A 12,747-nucleotide genomic window follows, 5' to 3' on the forward strand; every position below is an offset into this window, starting at 1 on the left:
AGTATATGGTGGCATACTGCAACAGATTTATTTATTTATTTATTTATTTATTTATTTATTTATTTATTTATCGGAAAGATTTTATTTATTTATTTATTCATTCATTCATTCATTCATTTATTCATGATAGACATAGAGAGAGGGGCAGAGATACAGGCAGAGGGAGAAGCAGGCTCCATGCCAGGAGCCTGATGCGGGACTCAATCCTGGGACTCCAGGATCACGCCCTGGGTCAAAGGCTAAACTGCTGAGCCACCCAGGGATCCCCCTGCAACAATTTTAATACAGAAGCAGATATGAAAATCCAGTTGTATTCTAATAAAAACAGATATTAAACATATTTGCAGAAGTATAAAATAGTGCCTCTCTTTTCATTTTTTATTTTGGAAAATATAGAGATTCCCTCCATCACTCCCTGCAGATGTTTTTTTATGTTAGCGTGATGGAGTTCATCATCATTTTTAAATAAACTAATAAGGTAATTTTCAAATTTCTGGTTTATTTTCTAATGTGGTTGATATTGGTGCGTATAGTCCATATAAATAAAAGTTTTTTGGGTTCTCAAAAAATTTTAAGGGTGTAAAGGAATATTGATACCAGAAAATTTGAGAGTTACTGGACTAGATTATCTCTAGGTCTCTTTTATTTCTAAGATTCTGTGACTAAAGAGTTTTTAATTATCATTTTGGTTTTAAAATGGTGCTTCTGAAATCCTGTGGAATTTCCTCAAACATCATGTATACACACACACCCCTGTGGTATTCTTATGGACTCTGAATTAATTTTATTTTCCATAAGCATTTATTGAGAGCATTCTGAGCCATGTGCAAATGTAGAATTTCCTGAACGAGTAAGACTTTGCCGTAACTTTATCTGTGACATTAAAAAAAAATTTAGCAAGCTACTTATTCCAGTTGGTAATGTAAGATTAGTCACGTTAGGTCAGTAAAAATCATTAAATAGTAGAAAGAGTGGCTGTTGGTGCAGATATTAAAGCACAATAGTAATTATATTAATTGCCACCAAATGACATCAAAGACTCCTTGAATTTCAGTATAGGGATTTATTATAAAATATTAATTTGGGCTTGTGTGTTTTATCTTCCCTTTAAAAGTGAGGTTACATAAAATGAATTGCTTGTGTTTCACTGTAATCTGTAAGTATTATATTTGATTTCCTCTAAGATGAAGGCTGTATCACCAAATAATTAACATTTTTTTCTAACCCATGTATTAGTGACATATAAAATTTTAATGATACCATTTTATATTTTCAGGGGTGCCTGGTTGGCTCAGCCAGTAGAGCATGTGACTCTAGATCTCAGGGTTGTGAGATCAAGTCCCATGTTGGTTGTGGAACCTACTTAAAATTAAAAAAAAAAAATACCGTATCATTTTTTTTTTAAGATTTTTGTTTATTTATTCATAGAGACACACAGAGAGAGAGAGAGAGAGAGAGAGAGAGGCAGAGACACAGGCAGAGAGAGAAGCAGGCTCCACACAGGAAGCCTGACGTGGGACTCAGTCTCCGGATAACACCCCAGGCTGCAGGCAGCACTAAACTGCTGCGCCACTGGGGTTGCCCCGTATCATTTTTTTAAAGGATTTTTTTATTTATTCATGAAAGACACAGCGAGAAAGACAGAGACATAGAGGGAGAAGCAGGCTCCCTGCAGGCAGTCTGATGTGAGACTCAATCCCAGAACCCTGGGGTCATGACTTAAGACAAAGGCAGACAGTCAACCACTGAGCTACCTAGGTGCCCCACCGTTTCATATTTTTAAACTGATTTTTAACACATTACTTTTCTCTACCTTATAGTAATTCCCCAAGTCATGTAGTTAAATGGCTTAATTTCTGTGATGTATGAAGAAATGAAAGCCCAGAATCACAGCTGGCTGGCAGTAGAATTAGGACATGAACCTGGGACTTCTGACTACAAATCTAATATCCTTTAGACAATCCCCCAACTGCTTCCCCTAAGTATCTAGCACATAGGCCAGAAGAAACAAACCAATGGAAAATACAAACCAAAATTCTATTTGATTATTTCTTCCCCTTTTGGTTGTTGCTCCTTCTGTTATCAACAAGAAGTTGTAAGTGGTTAAAATAGCTACTTTAAAATATTTGTCTTATTTCAAAAATGGGTCATTTACTTGGTAGCAGCAGCTGACTATAATGTCTTATATGTTATTCCTGCCAAAAGTGTTTAGACTGAATCTTACATGAGGAAACAATCAGATATATTCATTGAGGGTCGTTCTTCAAAACAACTGGCTAGGACTTCTCATTGTTGCAAAAAGGGGGGACTGGGAAACTATTCTAGATTACAGGAGACTAAGAAAATATGACAACTAAATACTGTGTGGTCCCTAGATTCAGAATTTTATTTTTATTTTTAAATATTTATTTATTTATTCATGAGAGAGAGATTGAGGGAGAGAGAGAGAGAGGCAGAGACATAGGCAGAGGGAGCAGCAGGCTCCCCGATGTGGGACTCGATCTCGCAACTCCAGGATCACGCCCTGTGCTGAAGGCAGAAGCTCAACTACTGAGCCACCCAGGCTTCCCTAGATTCAGAATTTTAAAAAGTTATAAAAGACGGTACTGGAACCACTTGGGGCAATTTTAGTACAGACTGTATGTCACATTAATGATACTGTATCAACGGTTAAAACTGTTGAATATGATAATTGTATTGCAGGAATGTAGGGCAATGTTCCAAATCTAGTAAGATAGATGATAAAGTTTTTGAGAGTCAGGGGTCTTGATATCTGCAATTTATTTTTATTTATTTATTTAATTTAAAAAAATATTTTATTTATTTATTTATTTATGAGAGACACAGAGAGAGAGGCAGAGATGTAGACAGAGGGAGAAGCAGGCTTCATGCAGGGAGCCTTATGTGAGACTTGATCCTGGGACTCCAGGAACATGCCCTGAGCCGAAGGCAGACCCTTAACTGCTGAGCCACCAGGCGTCTCTGCAATTTATTTTTAAATGCTTTGTCATAAACAAAGAGGTCCATGTATGTATATATATATATATGTACATATATATATATATATATATGGATAAAGATGTTACATAAATGTGGCAAAATGTTAACAGTGGTGAGTCTAGATAAGGGGTGTATGAGTTTTCTTGTATCTTTTCTGTAGCTTTGAAAATTTTCAAAATAGCTAGGAAAAAATATTTATGGAAATATAATTTTTTCTAGCTCCTTCTACTGAATTAGTTTCTGGAGGATCTGATAATCAAGTGATTCACTGGGAAATAGAGAATAATCAGGTGAGTAGACATGTTTATAATTATAAGAAATGACTTATATCTGCTTTTATTTTTCAGCTCTTTTCCTTATAGCTACTGTGTTCTTTTATGAAGTTGCTTCATTTTTATCAGTAATCCAGATCCTATATTTTCTATACTTCACATGCCCTGTGTCTTTCCTCTAACATTTTCTCTTGTATTCATATGACTGTTATTCATTTCTGTTAATTTCCCATCATTTTGGAATAGTTTTCAGACTGCACTTATAGGGGCTGTTCTGTTTTCAGTGATAGCAAAAATTAATACTGCCCATGTTCATAGGACAGCTGTTACCATGTGGATTATAGCTTTACATAATTCTGAGTAATGTTATGATATGCAGTGCTGAGTATGAATGGATCTCTATTGATGAACACTAGGTCATTTCTAGTTGTAAGCAAAGATTAAAAGCATGTTAGACATTTGGACATCTGTCTGCAGAAGATGAAGATGAGATAGAATCCTGTTTATAATTCATGTACATGGTTTTGAAGGCAAAACATACTTAAATAGCTAAAGTACAAGGGTAGCTCCATGAATATGTGCTCTGACTTGCTGTACCACAACCATGGTGCTGAGTGCAGTAGAGGTTTGTTTTTTTTTTGTTTTTTTTTTTTTAAAGATTTTATTTATTTATTCATGAGAAAGAGAGAGAGAGTCAGAGACACAGAGGGAGAAGCAGGCTCCATGCAGGGAGCCTGATGGCGGGACTTGATCCCGGGACTCCAGGACCACTCCCTGGGCGAAGGCAGGCGCCAAACGGTTGAGCCACCCAGGGATCCCAGTGCAGTGGAGTTTTAAGAAGTGCCAAACGGTTGAGCCACCCAGGGATCCCAGTGCAGTGGAGTTTTAAGAAGTGGCCTTTGAGTTGGGTCTTAAAGTGTGGGATAATTTCCTTGGGAGGAATTTAAGGGGCTAGAAGTCCTGGTAGGAAGACTGGCATAAATAACAAAGCTCAGGTGATAAAGGAGATTGCCTGCTCAGAAGTATCCAGTCTTAACCAAAGCCTAAGATGTCTTTAGGACAGGATTCTCTAAAGTTTATTCAGAGAATTATTCATCTTTCAAGAAGTTAACATGATAAAAGGAGTCTGGCAAATCAAGGTTGGGAAATACTTTTGGTATATATACCTAAGGTATAAATCCTATGCCTTTTTTAGAGAGTCCCAGCGTACCATGAGTATAGTAAAAACCCTGCAGAGTTCTGACATGGACGAATGTATCTTCGTTTAACTAGCATTTGCCAAACTTCTTTCAAATCTGAACTTTTTATTTTTTCTTTTAATCTCTTAGCATTCTTTGTAACTCTGAATGACATAGTTTTGGAAACGTTCCTAGGCAATTCATTGTAGGCAGTAAAGTACAATAGAAGATCGTGTGGGAATGTGAATATCATCTTTAAGAGTTTGCTTTATTAGCAGGCATTTGGTAGTCATTGATGATTTCTAAGCAGAAGAATATGAATGTCAAAGAAGACTTAATCTGACAGCAGTGTGCCAAATTAAAGTAGGAAAAAATATGAAGAAAGTGGTGGGATGTGTTTTTGAAGGGAAGATGATTTTGACATTGACTAGTTATCAAAGGGGTAGGAGCTGGTATCAGGGGAGTGAGTAATTAAAAATGGTGGGATTCTGTTTTCAGGCCCTGGAAGAAAGGTGCTTCTATAAAGAAAAAATAGGGAAGTAGGAAGGAAGATGTAGAATTTACTTGTAGACATGTCACTTGAATTACTGGCCAGATATCCAGACTTGTCCTCAGAAGGAGAGGACAGGTGTGGAGGTGGCGATTTTGGAAGCACCTAGACTTGAAATAAGAGCAGAGAGGGATGTAGCAAACTTAACTCCTGTTTGGATTGATCTTGCAGAGGAATCCAAAGATTGATTTGAGCACTCATTTTTGAGATTTTTGAGGTGATACTTGCCAGACTCTTTCCTCAGTGTTGCCTTATACTTCTGTCAATAGAGAGGACTGTACTTGAGCAAGTATCTGATGGCAGACAGCAAACTTAGAAGCCAGAAGAGAATGTGAGGCCACATAGGGTGGAGGACAGCAGGAGGGTTAAACTCCTAAAAGGGGATGAATGAAATAAGAGGATTTAGGGGGAAAGGTCCACACATGGAAACCTTAAGAGACTTACAGGTTCCTTTTCATATGCATTTCCATGTATACAGGTGCTCAATACACTTTGACTTCTGATAAAAGGAAATAATCCTAAACTGGTATAATGAGAGATTTGCACCTCCAGTGATTAAGTATTGTTTATTAACAAGCTGGTGCACTTGAGAGGTTTCTTTTGTTTTTCAAATTATCTGATGGTAGATATATAATCCTGCTTAAAAATGTAAACTGAGTAATTTCAAAAGATTTAATTTTTTAGGGAATAATGATATAGACTCATGTAAAAAAGGTTTAAATACAGAAAAGCATAAAAAAGGAAAACTGATTATGAAACCTCAACAGAATTAATAACATTCTAATGACCATTATTCTAGGTGTCTATTTTGTGTGTATAATTATACATAAAAGAGATTATACTGGGGATCCCTGGGTGGCTCAGCGGTTTAGTTCCTGCCTTTGGCCCAGGGCGCGATCCTGGAGTCCCGGGATTGAGTCCCGCAATTGAGTCCCGCATCGGGCTCCCAGCATGGAGCCTGCTTCTCCCTCTGCCTGTGTCTCTGCCTCTCTCTCTCTCTCTCTATGTCTATCATGAGTAAAAAAAAAAAAAAGTCTTTAAAAGTGATTATACTGTACTTGAGTTTTTAAAAATGAGTTTTTAAAAATGAGTTTTTAAAGAAGCCCAAGGTCAATGATTATACTAAGTTAACGTACAGATCCTAATACATAACTATTAATCATCTTCTTGAGTGCCAGAGTTTTGCTTAATTCAGAAAACAACTGAGCAGGAGTTGAAGGGGCTTCTCTGTTTCAGTAGACAGCAGATTACAGAAGACATCTCACACATTTCAAACTCTAAAAAGTATACCTAAAATAGCAGAAATGATACCACAGGGAATAATCTTGCATGGCAGGCAGGTAGATGGGATTTCCTAGTTCCATTTGTGATTTTTTTCATGTTTTCGCTGTACTGGATTCAGGCAAGTATCATGAGTGTATGCTAAAAGTACTTGGTAAAAGTTAGATGGAGAATAGAATACCCAATTCCAAAGTATGATCTCACATAGTATCACCAAAAAAATTAACTTCACAGTGAAAAAACCTGGCAGACACTACCTCTACTACAATACCAAAGTCAACATCACTAAAATTGGGACTGAGTGACATAAATGTATTGTCTAATGTAATGCTAGTGGATAGTAATGATGTCAAAATGTATAACCAGAATATAATATCGTTAGGAAATATCACACTACAAAAGAAGGAACATTCCACAAAGCTAGCTGTAATCTTCAAAAATATCCATGTTGTGATTGTCTTTCTCTGTTATCTTTTTTATTGGCTACAGTGTATGCCTATGATAATTTAACCAGTTCCTTTTAGAAATTTTAAGTTGATTGGAATTTTTCACTATTATAGAGTGTAGATGAATGTCTTTCTGCATTTGTCTTTTATTATTTGTTACACTAATGTAGGTAGCATCTCAGAGTAGATTTTTTTTTTTTTTTTTTTTAAGATTTTATTTATTCATGAGAGACAGAGAGGCAGAGACACAGGCAGAGGGAGAAGCAGGCTCCATGCAGGAAACCTGACATGGGACTTGATCCCCGGTCTTCTGGATCACGCCCTGGGTTGAAGGCGGCGCTAAACCGCTGGGCCACTGAGGCTGCCCTCAGAGTAGATTCTTAGATGGGAAACTGCTGTGTCAAAGACTATGTAGGTCTATGTGTCCTTACTGTGGTCAGACCATCTCTGAAGTTTACATTCTCTTCAACTTGAAAGAATGTATTTCTGTGTCAGGCATTTTAACTGTACCTTTAATTCTGTGATTTTAGTTGAATAAAGATGGAACTCTTAATTCCTTTTTTATCACATATTTTTGTCAATTCTTTCTGATACAGCTTTTAAAAGCTATCCATCTTCAAGGCCATGAAGGACCTGTTTATGCAGTGCATGCTCTTTACCAGAGGAGGGCATCAGATGTTGAATTACATACATTGATAGTTTCTGCAGCTTCCGATTCTACCGTTCGAATATGGTCTATAAAGGGTTCAGAAGGTAGGTTTAGAGACATTATAATCCAAACGAAGTAGTAATTGTCAAATGAATGACAGAAGAACATACATACCATTTTCAAGTGTTTTAAGTCCTTTTGTTCTCTGTAATGTTGTTAAAAGCTGATCATATAGTGGTGAACATTAAGAAGGGCATGTGATGTAATGAGTGCTGGGTATTATATAAGACTGATGAATCACTGACCTCTACCTCTGAAACCAGTAATATGTTAATTAATTGAATTTAAATAAATTTTTTTAAAGTTGATCATTTAAATTGACATGGTCACTGGGGTCCCAGGATTGACCTCTCTCATCCCATCCTGCACCCAGGGCTGTAATGATGCTACTCTACCTTTTCAGGTAGATAAGCTCAGAGTTAGTTGTTCATGATTTTTTTTTTTTTTATTATTTCTTAGTAATGTGCCTTCAGACCTTGAACTTTGGAAATGGATTCACTCTGGCCCTCTCTTTATCTTATTTGCCTAATACTAATGGTGAGTACCCTGCTGAATACACATTAAAACAGCAGTATATTTTTATCTCCATACAAGCAGAACCTAAAAGAAACATTGGGTCTTAATTTCTTATCTAAGTGTTTTCATGAAACAAGTTGAAACATGGGTAATATACTTTTTTAAAGAATTAAAGTATAGTTGACAAAATGCTAACATTAGTTTCAGGTGTACACCTGAAACAGTGATTTTACTACTATGTACCTTATGCTATGACTAGAAGTTTACTTTGGTTTTCAATATTCAAATGATCTTTGTACATAAAATTAAGGGAAGCTGCTAAGAATTTTGATAACTGTTGAAAATTTAAGTCACTTAATATGTACTTGGTATTGATACTGTTATCTATCAAATATCAACATTTATAGGTCTTACTTGGGAAAATTAACTCTCTGAAGGTGAAGGTCTAGGATAAGTTGAAAAAATACTGAAGATGGACCCTATGAATCTGTGAAGATGAGAGCCTTTTCACATCTTGCGTAATGACCATTTGCCGAGACCACTTAAAATTTCCCAATAGGAAACTTTCCCTTTTACTCTGAAACCCATCTGTCTGTACCTTTGATTATCCTCCACAAAGTTTATGGCCTGTGAGTCGGTCCATCTCTACCACCTCAGTTGCCTGGAGAACATAGCTAGCACAGAAAGGCAGGCCTGGAAACTGCCAGCCTCTGGTGCCCTCTGTAGCAGGAACTGCTACTCTGCGGTTTCATGTGATGCTCCCATTTTGTGTGAGGGCTTCCCAGTAGGAGGAATTCATACATTCTGGCTTTATAACAGAGAATTTAGTTTTCTTCCCATCCACACTGAAGTCATGTGACTGGAGTTTGTTTTTTGCTTGATTTAAACTGAGAAAATCTTTGAAAAACACACTTATATTTACATTTACTTAGAAGAAGTCATTTTATCTGCTGTCCTTTGGTAAAATGAATTAATTTTTTATAGCCTCATCTTTCATAGCATTCTAACCATGTGCTTTTTTTGTTTTTTAACAAATTGAGGTTTAAGTGATATATTAGTTTTAAAATTTTTTTTTTTTTAATTTTTATTTATTTATGATAGTCACAGAGAGAGATAGAGAGAGGCAGAGACACAGGCAGAGGGAGAAGCAGGCTCCATGCACCAGGAGCCCGACGTGGGATTCGATCCCGGGTCTCCAGGATCGCGCCCTGGGCCAAAGGCAGGCGCCAAACCGCTGCGCCACCCAGGGATCCCGATATATTAGTTTTAAGTGTAAAACATGATTCAATCTTTTTATATGTTGGGAAATGAATGTCAGTACAGTAAGTGATTAACGTCCCTGACCATACATAGTTACAGAATTTTTTTCCTTGTGATGAGAACTTTTAAGATCTACTCTCTTAGCGTCTTTATTTTTTTTATTTTTTTATTTTTTATTTTTTTATTCTTAGCAACTTTATTTTTTATTTTTTTTAAAAATTTTTATTTATTTATTTATGATAGTCACAGAGAGAGAGAGAGAGACGCAGAGACACAGGCAGAGGGAGAAGCAGGCTCCATGCACCAGGAGCCCGATGTGGGATTCGATCCCGGGTCTCCAGGATCGCGCCCTGGGCCAAAGGCAGGCGCCAAACCGCTGCGCCACTCAGGGATCCCTATTCTTAGCAACTTTAAACTGCATAATAGTTACATGCCCTTAATAATTACAATGCCCTTTTACTTTGTTCTCTACATGCTTTATGAATTTGGTTTTACTGTTGAATTCTCAAACAAAATGTAAGGTGCTTCAAGTAACAAACATACCCTTAAGTTTTTGTGCATTAGCTGTGATGCTAGGCTCGTAGCTCTTATATTTTCTTACTCAGTTGGGCTAACAACTTTTTGGATTAATCTTCTGGTTGGCTTGATGAAATGCTCCCAACTTGCTTCTTGTGTTTCTCTTTTCACCACTAATTCTATCATAAATGACACATGATGGAGGAAAGGACTCTCGGTTAATTAGTAGTCATTCTTTGCCAAGGAACCATTTAATAGAACATTTTAGAGTGTTAATTTTATTCTTATTGACATTTATTGAGGACTTTCAATTTATTTGTTCAGGGTGTGGAAAATAGAAGCCTGCATTCTTTACTGGGTAAAGAAAATTGGTGATAATAACATGTGATGGAACATTTACAGTAAAGCTTTTTTATTCTTCCAGTACCAATATTAGCATGTGGCGATGATGACTGCAAGATTCACTTATTCGTTCAACAAAATGACCAGGTAATTAATGATATCATTAAGATACTAGAATTAATGTTCTGCTTAATCATACATCTTAAAACAGACTATTTCCAGATTGTAGAATTTTAGGGTTGTTCTAATCTAAACCCAAATAATCCAATAGGAGAATCTTTTTTGACAGTCCTCTCTTAAGACAGCTTTACACTGTGAACACCAAGTAAGTGCTGCCTTGGCCATGTGGTCCAGAGTTGTTAGGTGAGAAACAGGTCATTAGATGGGGGAAGGACAGGAGGAAGATGTGGGGTAGTAGATTTTCGTTTTCTTTTTTCTTTTTCTGTAAATTTTAAATAAAGTATAACTTGTGAAATTCCCCTGGCGGTGTTTATTTGTTGTTCTGAGCTTTACCTATACATTGAGTGGTTAAATTAGAGGAGGGAAGTTGCAGAAAAGAGATTGTTTAACTTCAGGCTTATTTATTTAATAATGGAAATACCTGTTTCTTTGCATTCTATAAGAAAGTATAAAATGGTTGTGAATGGGGATCCCTGGGTGGCACAGCAGTTTAGCGCTTGCCTTTGGCCCAGGGCGCGATCCTGGAAACCCAGGATCGAATCCCACGTCGGGCTCCCGGTGCATGGAGCCTGCTTCTCCCTCTTCCTATGTCTCTGCCTCTCTCTCTCTCTCTCTTTCTCTGTGTGACTATCATAAATAAATAAAAATAAAATAAAATGGTTGTGAATGTCCAGCCAACCAACTTTTTTCTATAGGACAGCGCATGTCAGTTTATCTGGCAAACATTTAGAGTATTTAAGGTCTATAGATACTATCTTATCTACCTAGATGAGTTAAATGATTATGAGATTTTTTTCATTCCCAAGTGAGACCTCTATCTTCTATCTGATCAGATAGTGTTCCCAGTTTAAAAACAAAAAAACATTAGGTGTGTTAGGACTGGCTGTGATCCCAAATGAAATCACTGATATACATGAAAATACTAAATTTTCACTTCAAGCCTGATGATTTTTGTTATCTTACTAGTTTCAGAAAGTGCTTTTTCTCTGTGGACATGAGGATTGGATAAGAGGCGTGGAATGGGCAACCTTTGGTCAGTATGAAATCTTGCTGAAGTACATACGATGGGGCAAGTGTCTGGATCTTTCAGAAAAGGAGCTTCTTACGTTTCATTTAATGTTTTCTTTTTACCCGATATTTTTCTGTTGTCCCTATTAGAAGATACTTACCCCTTTGTTATCTATTAATTGGGGTGATAGAGGGTGAAATTAATTGATGTTTTAAACAGGACACTAGCTGACTATTACCCATGCAGACATTTCTTGAGTTCTTTGTAGAATCTTACAGACTATAAGAATGCTGCATGTTGTAACCATTTATTAGCATTGTATGTATATTTGCTAATGTTACTAAAAAAGATTATAGGTCAAATGAACGAAGAGTAGGGAAGCAAAGTCTCAGTTTTTCAGGAAATCTAGAGATCACCATATTGTACAGGAGAAAAATCTTATAACTAAATTTAAGAATATAATGTTTAAAAAATACATAACATTTGTTGTTTTATTAGGTAGAGATCTTTTCCTAGCAAGCTGTTCACAAGATTGCCTGATACGAATATGGAGGCTGTATATAAAATCGACATCTTTAGAAACTCAAGATGATGATAATATAAAACTGAAGGAAAATACTTTTACAATAGAAAATGAAAGTGAGTAATAATGAAAATATTTAATGTAACAGCTTCCTAGCTCATTCATCTGTTTCACTACACACCTGTGTGAAGGTTATTTTTTCAGAAGTATCAGATCCCTACCTGAAACTGATACTATACATTTTAAATTTTTATTTTTATTTTTTATTTTTTCATTCATCAAAAAAAAATGTTATTCAAGCTCCCAAAACAAATTTGAGGAGTTAATTTGGGTTTGAATTGAAGATCAAGGCCAAGTTAAATATGAAAACCAAATTTTCATTTGGTGAAGTTGAAATCCGTGTACACGTTCTAATCAAAGACCAGTCCCGCCTAGGATTTTTCAGGTGTTTAAGAGCCTACCAAGCCAAACCCTTTGCTGCCTTTGCTGCTTTGGTTTTGCTTTTCCGCTTCCCTTTTTCTTGCTTTACCTTCAGCCTTTGCCTTTGCCTTTGGTTCATCTATATGGGATACTGTCCATGCTGGTCTAGAAGGCTCTTTTAGTTTCTCTTAATTTCAGTCTATTTTCATGTCATCTATTTTCATCTTTTACTACACACTGAATTTGCTCTTGACAATGTTTGACAGTTGCTATTTCTTGAACATCTTTCATTAAAACATCACTATCTATTTTAAGAATACTTTTTTAAGTTTGCTGAGTTCCTTTGGGGCATTCTTTTTTCTCTTTTCCGCGTGCATCTTCCTTTTCCACTTACTCCGTAAGCTTTTAGCCATATGTTACCTGGAAAGCGGGAAACTTGGAGACCAGACACCGCACACACAGCCACGCTGACCGGAAGCCACCACCTATACATTTTTTTAAAAAAAGGTTTTATTTGAGGATTTATTTTTCATATATGAGATTTA

The 12,747-nt window shown here is 36.4% G+C and overlaps 1 protein-coding gene and 1 pseudogene across 4 annotated transcripts in view; one reads left to right on the forward strand and one right to left on the reverse strand.

The window, feature by feature from the left end:
• ELP2 (elongator acetyltransferase complex subunit 2) overlaps positions 1-12,747 on the forward strand; it is a 51,377-nt gene that overhangs the window by 3,756 nt on the left and 34,874 nt on the right. For all 4 annotated transcript variants that reach the window (XM_072732209.1, XM_072732210.1, XM_025996986.2 and 1 more), the window contains exons 3-8: positions 3,220-3,290; positions 7,324-7,480; positions 7,896-7,973; positions 10,153-10,217; positions 11,217-11,283; positions 11,758-11,898. In XM_072732209.1, coding sequence (XP_072588310.1) covers positions 3,220-3,290; positions 7,324-7,480; positions 7,896-7,973; positions 10,153-10,217; positions 11,217-11,283; positions 11,758-11,898 — 579 coding nt within the window. The remainder of the gene's footprint in view (positions 1-3,219; positions 3,291-7,323; positions 7,481-7,895; positions 7,974-10,152; positions 10,218-11,216; positions 11,284-11,757; positions 11,899-12,747) is intronic.
• LOC112918829 (protein LLP homolog pseudogene) lies at positions 12,240-12,615 on the reverse strand (annotated as a pseudogene).

The sequence above is a fragment of the Vulpes vulpes genome, chromosome 13 (genome assembly GCF_048418805.1).
Source record: "Vulpes vulpes isolate BD-2025 chromosome 13, VulVul3, whole genome shotgun sequence".
Taxonomy (NCBI): domain Eukaryota; kingdom Metazoa; phylum Chordata; class Mammalia; order Carnivora; family Canidae; genus Vulpes; species Vulpes vulpes.